This window comes from Lissotriton vulgaris, chromosome 2_1 (genome assembly GCF_964263255.1).
Source record: "Lissotriton vulgaris chromosome 2_1, aLisVul1.2, whole genome shotgun sequence".
Classification (NCBI taxonomy): domain Eukaryota; kingdom Metazoa; phylum Chordata; class Amphibia; order Caudata; family Salamandridae; genus Lissotriton; species Lissotriton vulgaris.
Genome location: NC_141687.1, coordinates 2,104,487,822 through 2,104,502,842, shown reverse-complemented (window position 1 = coordinate 2,104,502,842; position 15,021 = coordinate 2,104,487,822). Strand labels below are relative to the sequence as shown.

Sequence of the window (15,021 nt, the reverse complement as noted above, 5' to 3'; positions counted from 1 at the left end):
TCTGCGTGTGTGTGATCTCTGATCCGGATGCATTGCCACCACTCATCTCCTTCGTCTGTGAGTCAGTGCCCTCTGCCAAAGCTGAAACAGATAGAAAAGAGGTGTAAGTGCCACACTCACGTACTGAAGGTCACAAAATTCATTACAGACCAAGAACATGTAGCACCCATCCTGCACACGGCCCACCCCTACCAGACATCCTCACATCAAAGAACCGGTGGTGGCTGTGAAACATGTACATCACACGAACAGGGAAAGTGCCTGTAGACCTGCACACATGTCATGCCATGGGACCACAGACCTCAACGGCATGTCCTGGAACCCTCAACTACAAAGCAAGTGGCCTGTCCACCTGGCGGACATGGCTGCTACCGCTCACTCCGCTAATGGCACCAACATGCTATTGCAGCAAAACAAACACACCACGGATGTCACTACTGTGTCTGAGCACCAATACATGCATGCACTCACAAGTCACATACACATACAGTCTGCTTACCGCTAGTTTGCTGTTGATCCCCTCCCAGCCGGGCGGACAAGTCAGGATGCATCACAGCAATGATACGGTGCATTAGAGGGGTCATGGTGCGTCGGGCCAGACGTGTAGATCTTGGAATCATCCCCAGTGTCATCTCCGCAACATTCTTGCTTAGCCTGGATATGTCGTGCCAGCGCTTGTGGCAGTGTGTGTGTCGTCTATTGCACACCCCCACTGCCCGTACATCACGTGCTATGGTCCTCCACACGGCCTTGCAAAGGTGCAGCTTGACCTACCATGATGGGAGACAAGAGGGGAACGTAAGTGGACAGTATGACATTCACAAACATCGTAGAAACACGTATCTACAAGCAGCCATGCTCAGCACAACACATGTGAAGGTCCCACAGCACACCGCCAAGCATATAGAAGACAGGAGTCAGTGACCACCTCATGCCCACCAACATGTACACCACTGCACTGACCACCTGTCCGGGTGCACCGTAGAGCCGTTCATAGTGGCTGAGCACACTGTCCACAAGAACATCCAGCTCCGCTACGGTGAAGGGACGAGACCGGCTCTCTCGCACTCTCTGCATGGCAAGGTCCAGGACTGTGGCACTACAGCAGCAGTTGTTGGTCAGCTCAGCAGCAGGTCGAGGTGATGGTCGCAGGCAGCAGTTGTTGGTCAGCTCAGCAGCAGCAGGTCGAGGTGATGGTCGCAGGCAGCAGTGGATGAAAGCAGTGAATGTGTGCTGCTGAAATTCACACATATATAGGGCCCTGAGCTCATATCAGTGGCACACGTCGGCAGCAATTGGTTTCCCCTGGATGCCTCATTCAAAAAGAGCCAATGACTGGCCCTGGTGTGGCGGTACACGGCTTCCGCTATTTTTGAATGCGCATACGTGCCCCGCTTTACCTCTTCCCATTGGCTACAAGTGCACAAACCGTCACGGTCACACATCGGCAACTGCATGTGCTAGCTTCCGCGACAGTGCATCATTTGAAAAAAATACAATCAGTGGCGTCGCTATGGCAGTGCACGCATTCCGCGGGGGCGGTGCAGGCCAACACATACTTTTGAATATAAAAATCGAAATGGCAGTTGATACCCCCCTTACAGTCATATTGCAGAACCCACCGTAGACCGGCCTGTCCAGGCCAGTCACCCACCGCCGGGTGGTGGCCGGTCACCCACCGCCGGTCCAGGCCGGTCAATTATAAGTCTAAGGCTTAGGTGGACTCCGAGCATTATATGAATATAGCTTGGACACCGTTTGTAGTTATCTGCTGGCTACAGATAGTGCTGCCTCTATAGATCAAAAACAGGCATCAAACAATACTGCTTCTAAAGGAAAGAAATAAACTGCCATTTTGATTGAAATTTAATATGTCTCTCTGTCTCTACTTCATAGTTAGCAGATAGAGAGTGACTAAAGGACAGGAGTACATTTTCTGCGCTTATTATAATTGGCACGCAATCTCACCTGAGTTAGTAAGGATACAGTCCAGCATCAAACCGGTTATGATCAACTTGGAATACTTAGTTCAAACGGACATACATAGAAAGCGGCCAGCCACTAGGGTGTAAGATAGAGAAAATATGTATATATTATTTAAAAAGGACATATATGGACCATGTCAACCTGGAGGGGAAGATTTACAAAGTTTGAACCAGATGAAGCTTATACCTAATTTATGATATGGATGTCGAGAATATTAGTTTGTTAGTGTGTCTCTTGTGGATCAAGTAAATGCTGATGCATTAATTTGAAATGTCACTTTAATTTCGGCTCCCAGCTATTTATTCATAGCACTTATTCTTCGACGTGGTGTCTAATGATATGGAGCATAAAAAGAGACAATGTTTGATAAATACTACCTCCCCTTTTGATCAATAATTAAATAAAAAAAGAGAGACAATGATAAATCTATTAAATGAAGAATTTTAAAAGGTTGGCTAGTCTAACGTCGAAATAATGCCAAGTTACATACCCAAATGAGTGTCTGTATGGATTTCTGTTGCTTTGTTCACAGTATCAAAAAAGAACGCTGTTCTGCTAAATCAAGTCAACAAACAGCATATCATACTCTAGGTTCAAAGGTCATGTGCAACAAACGCAAAAGCGCCTAACCGCGTTAATAACATACCCTAAATTCTCGAAATTTTCTTTCGCTCCAATCGCTGTATATTCGAATATCAGACACGATGGAGGAGGAAACGGGGATCAAGTCTCGCTACGAGGTTGGCAAAGACAGCACAAATCTAAAGATAACAAGCATTTACAATGCAATGGTTTTGCCTTTGTTAAAGTTTGAGCTATTGGCAATGCTCTTGACATTATTTTTATTTATGTTTTTTTTTAACATAAATAAATGGCATTGTCATTTGCAATGCCACTAGCTTTATCTTTCGCAAATGACACCCACAAACACCTACAGAGAGTCCCCCAACACACACCCACACAGAGCTCCCCCCCACACACTGCGAGCCCCCCACACACTGCGAGCCCCCCACACACTGCGAGCCCCCCCACACACTGCGAGCCCCCCCCACACACTGCGAGCTCCCTCCACACACTACGAGCCTTCTCCACACACTGCGAGCCTCCCCCACACACTGAGACCCCCCCACACACTGAGAGCCCCCCACTCACTGAGAGCCCCCCCACACACTGAGATCCTCCCCCACACACTGAAAGCCCCTCCCCCACACACTGAAAGCCCCCCCCCACACACAGAGAGCCCCCTGCCCACACACAGAGAGCCCCCCTTGTCTGGCAATGTACATCAGGCCCTCAGAGTTCTATACAGCTTTGGAGAGAGTTATTCTGCAACTGTTCATTATAAAGAATATATTCGTTCCCAAATATACATTAAAATGATATTGCAAGATACCTGCAGTTCCAAGACCTTTTTAAGTAACCCGCTTTCGGACTCTTTCCTCTAGAAGGTCACAATGCTCCTTGGTGACTTGAATTGCTCATATTACAGATGTTATGGGGGACAATATATCTCATACAAGCCACTCTCAGATGGACGCAGGCAGCTGCTTAGAAACTTCTTTAAACAACATACACAGTGAGGTCAAGGTCCTAGAATGCGAGTGCACGTATTATTGTAAGACATCAGTAAGGCACATGAGGATGACACACAGAAGCATGCATAGGCACAATCTTGCACAGTGACTTCACTAGATTGAAAAACACCATAACTTCAGAAGAATCTGAAGATTGATGTATAAAAGGTTGCATGGATGAATGATGGATGTGTGAAAGGTGGGTGGATGAATGATGGGTGGATGGATAGAAAGGTGGATGGCTAAAGGATGGATGTATGGATGGAAGGATGGAAGGGTGGATGGATGAAGGATGGATGTAAGGATGAAAGGGTGGATGGATGAAGGATGGGTGGATGAATGGATGAAAGGATGCATGGAAGGATGAAAGGGTGGACGGATGAAGGACGGATGGAAGAAAAGGTGGATGGATGTATGGATGGATAAAAGGTTGCATGGATGAATGATGTATGGATGTGTGAAAAGGTGGTGGGATGAATGATGGGTGGATGGATGAAAGGGTGGGCGGATGGATGTATAGATGGAAGGGTGGATGGATGAAGGATGGATGTATGGATGGGAGGATGAAAGGATGGATGGATAGATAAAAGGTAGGTGGATGAATGATGGGTGGATGGATGGATGAAAGGGTGGGTGGATGGATGAAAGGGTGGATGGATGTATAGATTGGAGAATGAAATGTTAGATGGATGTATGGATGGAGAAAAGGTTGCATGGATGAATGATCGATGGATGTCTAAAAAGGTGGGTGGACGAATGATGGGTGGATGGATAGAAGGGTGGATGGGTAAAGGATGGATGTATGGATGGAAAGATGAAAGGGTGGGTGGATGGATGAAAGTGTGGATGGATGTATGGTTAGGAGAATGAAATGGTAGATGGATGTATGGATGGATAAAAGGTTGCATGGATGAATGATGGATGGATGTGTGAAAAGGTGGGTGGCTGTATGATGGGTGGATGGATAGAAGGGTGGGTGTGTAAAGGATGGATGTATGGATGGAAAGATGCAAGGGTGGGTGGATGAAGGATGGATGAATGAAAGTGTGGATGAATGGATGAAAGGATGCATGGAAGGATGAAAGGGTGGACGGATGAAGGACGGATGGAAGAAAAGGTGGATGGTTGTATGGATGGATAAAAGGTTGCATGGATGAATGATGTATGGATGTGTGAAAAGGTGGTGGGATGAATGATGGGTGGATGGATGAAAGGGTGGGTGGATGGATGTATAGATGAAAGGGTGGATGGATGAAGGATGGATGTATGGATGGGAGGATGAAAGGATGGATGGATAGATAAAAGGTTGCATGGATGAATGATGGATGTGTGAAAAGGTAAGTGGATGAATGATGGATGAAAAGGTGGGGTGGATGGATGTATAGATGGGAGAATGAAATGTTAGATGGATGTATGGATAGAGAAAAGGTTGCATGGATGAATGATGGATGGATGTCTGAAAAGGTGGGTGGACGAATGATGGGTGGATGGATAGAAGGGTAGATGGGTAAAGGATAGATGTATGGATGGAAAGATGAAAGGGTGGGTGGATGGATGAAAGGGTGGATGGATGTATGGTTAGGAGAATGAAATGGTAGATGGATGTATGGATGGATAAAAGGTTGCATGGATGAATGATGGATGGATGTGTGAAAAGGTGGGTGGCTGTATGATGGGTGGATGGATAGAAGCGTGGGTGTGTAAAGGATGGATGTATGGATGGAAAGATGAAAGGGTGGGTGGATGGATGAAAGGGTGGATGGATGTATGGTTAGGAGAATGAAATGGTAGATGGATGTATGGATGGATAAAAGGTTGCATGGATGAATGATGGATGGATGTGTGAAAAGGTGGGTGGCAGTATGATGGGTACATGGATAGAAGGGTGGATGTGTAAAGGATGGATGTATGGATGGAAAGATGAAAAGGTGGATGAAGGATAGATGGATGGAAGGATGAAAGGATGGATGGATGTGTGAAAGTTTGGGTGGATGAATGATGGTTGGATGTGATGAGGTCTAACAGGCGCATTTATGGTTGTCAAAAGTTGATGAGGAGTACCAGTTTCTAGAAACTTTTGTTGGAAGGGGGTCCTTATGCCAAAAAATGTTTTACAAGTGTGTCTCGGCATCAAAAAGTTTGAAGACCTCTGCCCTACACACCCTCACACAGAGCCCCTCACACACATCCACACAGAGCTCTCTTCACACTGCGAGCTTTTTCCATACACTGTGAGGCACACACACTGTGATGTACTCTCACTCACTGCGAGCCCCTCTCACATACGGGGAGCCTCCACACACATTGCGAGCTCTACACACTGCAAGCCCTACACACTGCAAGTCGTACACACTGCAAGCTCAACACACTGTTTGGCATTGTACATGAGGCCCTCAGAGTCTATACAGCTTTGGAGAGTTATTTTGCAACTGTTTATTATAAAGAATATATTCTTTCTTAATTTTACAATAAAATGATATTGAAAGACACTTGCAGTTGTAAGTCTTTTTGAAGTAACTTGTTTTTCGACTATTTTCTTTCGAGGGTCACAATGCTCATTGTTGACTTGAATTGCCCATATTAAAAATGTAATGCGAGACAATATATCTCATAGGAGTTCCAATGAACTTGTGATTTGTAATTTTTTTTACTATTCACTCAGAAGTTAGAAGACAGATGAACTTGCTATAGGATATACAATGAGTGCATTTGTTATAGCTTCAAAACAATATGTTTGCACAGTAACATATCTTATGCAGTTCGTAAATAGATATGGACTGTAAGTGCCTATCTCATTCACATTGTTTAGCTTGTTGTGAGTGTTATCACTGGAGTAGCAGTTCTAATGAATGTGGGATACGTTTATTTTTCACCATTCTTTCTGAAGGTATAAGACAGATGAATTTGCTACAGAACATAGAATGAGTGCATGTGGTATAGCTTCTTTAAAAAAAAGTTTGCACAGTAACATATCTTAGGCATTTTGTAAATCGGCCTTGATTCCTAGTGCATATGTTATTCACATTCTTTTGCTTGCTGTGAGTTTTATAAGTGGAGCAGGAGTTCTAATGAACTTGTGATATGTTTATATTTCTTCTTTTTTCAGAAGTTCTAAGATAGATTAATTTGCTATAGAACATAGAATGAGTGCATTTGTTGTAGTCTCTTTAAAATAAATTTGCCCAGTAACATATCTTATGTAGTTTGTAAATAATAATGCAAAGACAAGATAAGAAGGTTTAAAAATTTTATTTAAGTAAATATATTTTCTATTATTTTATGAAAGCAAATTAAACTTTAATGAAAATACTGTTGCTTTTTTTTGCGTTTTTTATGAAACATAATATAATTTGAATATTTTCTCTTTTTACTTCTTTTTACAGTAAAGTATTGTGTCCTTTTTTACGACTCATGTATTTTTAGTATGTATCCGTTTTGAAAAATGACATTAACATTTTTTGGCAAGTTTGGCATTAGAGCTTCTTGAATGTCGTCAATGTCGGCTGGTATATTGAAGAAGTCCATTAGAATAGTGTTATTTATTTCCACAGATTGTAAATTTTCGGCGTTTTCAATATGTACATTTAGTGTACAGTGATCCTGATTTGCAGTTTCTAGCCCATATATAGTCACATTTATTTCTTCTTGTGGTGGTTGTATTTTCTGTGAAGGAAAAAGAAAAGAGTTAGTCGATTAAATTTTTTTGAAGTTCTTTTGTTTCCTTTTTTTTTTGTTGTGTTGACCTAAGAAAAAAATGCTTGTTATATGCAGGCTTAAATCATGTTAATAAGTGGTGAAGATATTTGAAGAAAGGATAGATGTGAGTAAACATAGTGAAAAGGTATAATATAGTGTGTATAATAGAGGATTAGAGACTGTTTTGTAATGTTATAGCTACTTTAGTAAAAATACGTATTAATAAATAGTGACTAGTAGGTACTAGTATTGTGTTTTAGAGTAATATTGTAAATAGTGATTATAGTTAATAGTGCAGTGTGAGTAGAGTTTGTGAGTTATTAGTAGAGAGAGTGTATGAGTTCTTTAGTGCATTGTCGAATATTTTTGGGAGTATTTCAGTTATTGGCGGACTAGTATAGAGAGAATTAGAAAGGGACAACAAATTGTGTACTAAAGTGTTAGTATTAAAGTCATATTTGTAAGTGATAGTTGGGCATTATTAGTAAGTGCCATTTTGAAATAGTGAATGTTATTTTTCCGTAATAATGGGTTTTTTTATGGTGTGAGTAATAAAGAGAGAGTAGTAAAGATTGAGTAGTAGATTTATTAGGGGAGAGTATTAGTGAGTTTTATAGTAGTGATTAGTAGAATATGTAGTATAGCTTAATCGATTTAGATAGTGAGTATTAGAAGAGAGAGGTAGAGGGAATTGTATTTAGTGAATATAGGGTTCTATAGTGTTTTAAAAAGTAAATAGTATAGATTGAGTAGTAGAGCAAGGTATTAATAGTTTAATAATTTGTACTTACTTGAAATTGTGTATTTCTTGTTGTGTTCAACATTTTATTGCTGTTAAATTCATGCACTGTCAGGTGTGTCATCTTTATGTAGGAACCAATTTCTATGGGGAAGTCTGTGGCATCTCTCCAAAGAGTTATTTTCACTGAGTCCGTTGTATCTTTCACAGTTATTGATTTAAGTTTTGTATCTTGGCCAGCGATAATAATTGTTTTTGTTTCTTCTTCCTGTAAGACAAACAATTTGTATTAGAAATTTGTTTATTATGTTACAGTGTTGGTGTGTAAGAGTGTGGGTGTTAAAGAGTGGGTGTGAGAGTGTTGTTGTAGAATGTGTGTGTTAAAGAGTGTGTGTGAAAGTGTGTTTTTTATGAAAGCGTGTGTGTGAAAGAGTGTTTGTGAAAGAGTGTTTGTGAAAGAGTGTTTGTGAAAGAGCGTTTGTGAAAGAGAGCGTTTCTGAAAGAGCTTTTGTGAAAGAGCGTTTGTGAAAGAGAGCGTTTGTGAAAGAGAGCATTTGTGAAAGAGAGCGTTTGTGAAAGAGCGTTTGTAAACGAGCGTTTGTGAAATAGAGCGTTTGTGAAAGAGAGCGTTTGTGAAAGAGAGCGTTTGTGAAAGAGAGCGTTTGTGAAAGAGTGTTTGTGAAATTGAGCGTTTGTGAAATTGAGCGTTTGTGAAATTGTGTTTGTGAAAGAGTGTGTTTGTGAAAGAGTGTGTTTGTGAAAGAGTGTGTTTGCGAAAGAGTGTGTTTGCGAAAGAGGGTTTGCGAAAGAGTGTTTGCGAAAGAGTGTTTGCGAAAGAGTGTTTGCAAAAGAGTTTTTGCGAAAGAGTGTTTGTCAAAGAGTGTGTTTGTCAAAGAGTGTGTTTGTCAAAGAGTGTGTTTGTGAAAGAGTATGTTTGTGAAAGAGTGTTTTTGTGAAAGAGTGTGTTTGTGAAAGAGTGTTTGTGAAAGAGTAGTGCCTGTGAAAGAGTGTGCCTGTGAAAGAGTGTGCCTGTGAAAGAGTGTGCCTGTGAAAGAGTGTGTTTGTGAAAGAGTGTGTCTGTGAAAGAGTGTGTTTGTGAAAGAGTGTGTTTGTGAAAGAGTGTGTTTGTGAAAGAGTGTGTTTGTGAAAGAGTGTAGTTGTGAAAGAGTGCATTTGTGAAAGACTTCATTTGCGAAAGAGTGCGTTTGTGAAAGATTTATATCTTGAAAGAATGTGTTTTTTTAATAGTGTGTTTGTGAAAGAGTGTGTTTGAGAAAGAGTGCATTTGTAGAAGAGTCTTTTGATAAATAGTGTTGTTGTGAAAGAGTGTGGGTTTGTATTAGTGTGTTTGTGAAAGAGTATGGCTGTGAAGTGATGTAGCTAGTAAATAGTGGTTGTGAAAGTGTGTTGGTGAATAGTCGTTGTGATGGTGTGTTGGTGTGTAATAGTGTTTGGGTGTAAGAGTGTTGATGTGTAAGAGTGTTGTTGTGAAAGTGTTTGTGTGTAAGATTTTTTGTAAGAGTATTTTTTAAAGACTGTGTGTGTAAGTGTTTTGTAAAGGGTGTTGTATATTGTGTGGGTGCAATAGTGTGCTAGTGGTAAAGAGTGTGTGTGTTTAATATTGTTGTAGTTAAAGACTGTGTTGTAGAAAGTAGTGCGTGAAAGAAGGGTGTATGTGTAATAGTGTGTGTGCGAAATAGTATGTAATAGAGTGTTGTTTTGGAACTGTGTGTGTGAAACAATGTTTGCTAGTTTTTGTTTGAAAGATTGTGCAGTAAGTATTGTGTGCAAGAGTACGTGTGGTATATAGTGTGTGTGTAAGAGTGTGTTAAAGGGTGTGTGTGATAATTTTCTTTATTTTTCTAAGCTTACCTCTGCAATTGTCCCAGAAATGCTCATTAATGAGCGTAGTGTAGCTTCTTTAACTGTTTTTATAGGTGATAATGGTGGAGCAGGGGGTTGTAGGATATATTCTACCTCTTGTATAATTTCCTGAGGTATAGTTAAGGGGATCATGCGGGAGATTTTTGTTTGTTTCGTGATGATGATCACATTGTTTTTGGATAAGAAATTTCGAATCATAATAGCTTGTCCTTCTTTAGTTTGCTGGTAAAATTGCTCATTGTAGCATGTTGCTTTAATGCAACTACTTTCATCAGCTAGAGCTAGATGATACATGACTTTGTTCTCTTGTTTTGCATTTGTATAGTTTGTTTTTGTTGAACATTTTACAATGTTGGCTCTGATTGTTTTTTGGTACGGTTTGCTGTCTTCATGTTTAGATTTTTTGAGGTCTTGTATGGAAATCATCTGAAACAAGAGTAAATGTTAGTACACATTCTGAATATAAATTTTTCCCCTTTGCTATTACCTGTAATAAAATAGCATGTTAATGAAGTGTTTGCATTTTAAACTGCCACCCATAATGCTTTGTGATCACTATAATACGATTCTAATGTACCGTAGTGCATGATGTTGTCATTAGTATAGATGTGATCTAGTGTTGAATTGTAGTCTGTTGTGTATTGTTGTATTTTTTGCTGGCATTGAAATTGCTGTAGCAAAGTTCTGTTTGGTGACATTTGTGTTAAATCTATATTGAAGTCTCCCATGATGACATATTTCGAATTTGGATAAAAGTTAATTATGCTACTTAAAACTTGTAATAATGTCTGCAAACGTACATGTGGTGGTTTGTACAGTATAATAAATAAGTATTCAGAAGGATTAAGATGCTGAGTGAAAAATAAAATGTCAATTTCGTGTTGTGTTTCATATATTGGCGATAAAAGCATGTGTTTCTTGTAATAAATGGCAATACCATGCTTTGTTTGCTGTTTGTGAAATTTATCAAATAATACTAGGTGATATTGTTCTATTAAGAACGTATTCTTATCTGCTTTTCTAGTTGTGTTTATTTCAGTGAGGCATATAATATCACTGTTCATGATATTTTTGTCTGATTTAATAGCAGTGTAATTTCTTTGCAAGGACCGTATGTTATGGACAATTATATTACACTGTTGGTTATAGCTATCTAATTGTGGTACTGATATTTGTAATTGCATGTGTGTTCTTAAGCGTGTCATTTCTTCATGTACTTTTGGATGTACAGCTATTTTGTCTTGCTGAAAGTTTCTAATGTATATGTTGGCTAAAGATTTAGCTCTGCTTAAAGCTACGTAATGCATATGATGTACTTTACTGTTGGTAAAGTGAATGTAAAGGGGCTCAATTGTTTCTCCTTGTGTTCTATGTATAGTTCTTGCAGATGATTGTCGCAATGGGAATTGTTTGCGTATAATTGTTATAAATTTCTGGGTATATTGGAAATGCTGTGTAATAGCATGAATTGGTGTCCAATGAGGCACAATATTACTGTGATATATGTGTTTGTTTTCTTGTCTTGTTAATTTGCCTACTGTTTCTTTATCAAAATTAATCCAAATTACATTTGGGCTGTTATTGATAGCTTCTACAAATTCTACTATACCTGTTGCACCATTTGTTAAAAAATTTGGAGTCAGCGGGCAATCCCGTTGTCTAGGTGGTAATATTGTGCACACTTTTACTGGAACCAACTTGGTTCTCTTCTGGTATATTTATAAACAATAATAGTCCATTCAATGTGATTATTCTTGTTTCAAACTTTAGTATTTATTTCATCTTTTTAATCAATGCGAATCCTTTTATTTCCAGGACATTTCGTGTTAACATATCCCATTTACCCAATGCATTTCGGGTCTATGGTGACCCTTCCTCGGGGGTCTCTGTGAGTTGTTCGCTTTCCAGCAGAGGTCAGGAAGCATTAGTCAGGCGAGCAAACTATTCATACCAGAGAATAAAACGGAACCCCACATAGACGCTGCTTCAGTTAGTAAGGCAGGTGAGAGGTCACTTGAATTCCAACCAAAATCCTCTAAATAGGGGCGCCTCCAACCCTGGCAGGGCGGCTTCAGCAGCGCAAGTTCAGAGCATCCTGCCGTGACAGCATCAAAGGAAAAAATTAGCCCAAACAAAACAAGAATAATCACATTGAATGGACTATTATTGTTTATAAATATACCAGAAGAGAACCAAGTTGGTTCCAGTAAAAGTGTGCACAATATTACCACCTAGACAACGGGATTGCCCGCTGACTCCAAATTTTTTACATGTTTTCAAAGTGTTTCCAGACTAAACACTGGGTTAATGTTGCACAACAACGAATGGAATAAATAAGAAAAGAATATAAAATACTAGAGTGCTAGATGGACTCGTTAAAGATTTAGCACCATTTGTTAAACCATCATTGACATTTATATTGTTAGTTAAATCATATCTTAATTTTAATGCAATATGTAATATTGATGGCAAGCTCATTGTTTTAGTAGGATCTGTGGGCAACTGTTTGAGTATTTTTTTTTACTGCTTCACTTAAGTCTGCTGCAACTGTATCTATTGCTGTAGCTGTGTAAACTGGGTAATGGGTTATATGTTCTAATAAAACTGCATTATTTATGCTATTCACTTCATTGTTAGTTCCCATAATGAAAAAAAAAAATTATAATAATGTAAGGGATCGTTTTGCTAATGTTTTCAGGTGGTTCTATTTCTCGTGTTTTTATCTGTATAATATCTTCATTTGTTTGTTTCCCTTCTCTTAATCTGTTTAGTAGTTCAGCAAATGCTAAGTCATTTTGTTGTCTCATGATTTTAGTTAACTCAAATAACTTGAAATGTGTCTGCCATAAATTAGTACTTACTGGCCTGTATGAATGTTTTGGGTTGTCAAATATGTATGGGTCAAAAACTGGCTTCAATTGGTAAAAGTCTCCAATTGCTAAAATAGATATTCCGCCAAAAGGGAGATCAGACATTTTTATCTCATGCAATCTATTATGTATGAAATTGAATACATTAGCCCCTACCATTGATATTTCATCAATTATTAGCAATTTAAGATGCATTAGCTGACCTTGTAGTGTGTGAAATTGGTATTTTAAAAGTACTATGTAGTGTTTTGCCTTGAATGTTATGTGCTGCTTTGCCAGTTGGAGCTGTAAGCAATACATATATGTTATCTGGGTTTTCTCCTGCTTTTGTATTGTAATAACGTACTAATGTTTGGTAAAGTGCTGTAATAAGGAAACTTTTGCCTACTCCTGCACCACCTGTACAAAATGTGTAGCATGGTGTTTCTTTTGTTTTAACCCAATGCAAATGATGATATATAAAGTTAAGTTGTTCTGCTGTTAGATTTTGCATTATACTGTCATATTGTTCTTTTGGCATTATTTTATTGGTTAGTGCTTCTTCTGTACTTGTACTTCTAATGCCTAAATCAAATGATAGGTCATATAATGGCTTTTCATTATTTTGCACTTCATGGAATATGGTGTTATCTGCTTCGGTATCTATTGGTGGTAGCAATGTATCTAATATACTAGTTTCATTGCTATTAGTTGTTAGTTGTTTATTATGTTTATTATATTTATTATGGTTAGAGTCAACTGCATCTTTAAGTTCTAGATAGCGTTCATAATACGTTTCCTTGTTATTAATTATATTATGTTCATTTCGCCATGGGTAAAAAAGCATGAGCAATTCTCTATAGTAATTTCGGAGTCATTTTTGATGTTAAATCTGCAATAGCGAATTACTCTAGCTTTTTTTCTTTTTATGTAGTCTGTTTATCTCAAGTTCTTCGTCATCTGAGCTATGAAAGTTATTTTCAATAAGGAAATTGTCATGGCCTGTTTCTACATTTCTTCTTTTCATTATACATAGATGCATAGTCAGCTAATGTACATGTTTCTAATTTTACAGGGCGTTTGCTGTACCTCACTATAATATTATCATATTGTATTTTACAAGACGCATCTGGTAAAGAATTGATAGTTTCGATGTCTTTTAATAAGTATGTACGCTTTTCATTAGGACTTGTATTGATAAATACAAAAGATCTTGAACTTTTCCGTAAAGGAATTTGTAGTATTAGATATGCTGCTTCTTTGGCACTTATTTCTGTACAGTTTAAGAATTTGTTACCTATATGCTTAAGTTGTTCTTTAATACTTGGATTGGCATGTACTTCTTTAGCAGCTTGGGCAATTAATTTTCTCATTCCTCGCTGTGATTTACTAAAATATGAAACAATATACACAGCACATGCATATGCATCTAAGATGTATTGTATATCTATGTTTGCTTGCCATGCTTGCAAAATAGTAGGATTGTAGTTATTTATAAAGCATTCAGCTGGTGTCCTTTTTAAGAAAATAGTATTTTTTTCTATAATAGATTGTATACATAAAGTATATTGTTTTAGATCTATGTTCATTGAATGTAAAAACTGTTCAAAAGTATAATTTGAAAATTCTTGGCTGTTTATAGTTAGATGTATTAGTTCAATTTGCTGTAAGAGCTCTTTATCTGTTTTGTCTAGCTCTATTGGTTCTAGTATAAAAGTTTCAGGCATTGGATATCTGGGATAATAATATTTGCATGTTCTTTTATGTTTGATACGGCAGTTTTTTGTATGGCCGTGTCTTTGTAGAGGTAGTCAAGACTCTATATCTGGATCTTGTGTTTTTGCACATGTAACATACTTATTTATGAAAGTAGTGACTTCATTTTTATCTGAACTTTCATATAGTGGAGCATTTTCTATCCATATTATAGCATGTATATGTGGTGATCCCCGTTGTTGGAATTCCACTCTATAAAAGTAATCAATAATTTTGCTAATTGGATTACTTTCATGCAATAAAATAGAATTAAATAATTTCCTAACTTGGAAGTCGAAATGTCTTGCACATGTAATGGGATTTTGCTGTATTAATTCCATTTTGTTTCCCATGACATATTTTTAAATTCTTCTTTTGTGCATTCTGGTCTTTTTTCTGTACGTAATAATATGTTAATTAAGTGATACCATTTAGTTTCTGCAGCTGATAATGTTAAAAAAAATGTTGGTAATCCTAATTGTCTAATCATAGCAAAGAGGTCTTTCTTGAATTGCTCCCAATACGGTGGTGAACTACG

General features: G+C 38.3%; 1 protein-coding gene across 1 annotated transcript; it reads right to left on the bottom strand.

The window, feature by feature from the left end:
* Positions 1–6,962: 6,962 nt before the first annotated feature.
* Positions 6,963–10,305, bottom strand: LOC147733774 (uncharacterized). Its single transcript, XM_086957467.1, has 3 exons — positions 9,868–10,305; positions 8,048–8,263; positions 6,963–7,223 (listed from the first exon to the last, which is right to left on the bottom strand). The coding sequence occupies exons 1-3, from the start codon at positions 10,303–10,305 to the stop codon at positions 6,963–6,965; spliced, it is 915 nt and encodes a 304-aa protein (XP_086813593.1).
* Positions 10,306–15,021: the final 4,716 nt, after the last annotated feature.

Bases quoted from the DNA above. Each gene is read 5' to 3' on its own strand.
- LOC147733774 (XM_086957467.1), bottom strand. From the start codon at position 10,305: ATGATTTCCATACAAGACCTCAAAAAATCTAAACATGAAGACAGCAAA. The intron at 8,264-9,867 runs GTAAGCTTAGAA...TTTGTCTTACAG, and splicing joins TTTCTGGGACAATTGCAGAG to GAAGAAGAAACAAAAACAAT. The intron at 7,224-8,047 runs GTAAGTACAAAT...TTTCCTTCACAG, and splicing joins CAAGAAATACACAATTTCAA to AAAATACAACCACCACAAGA.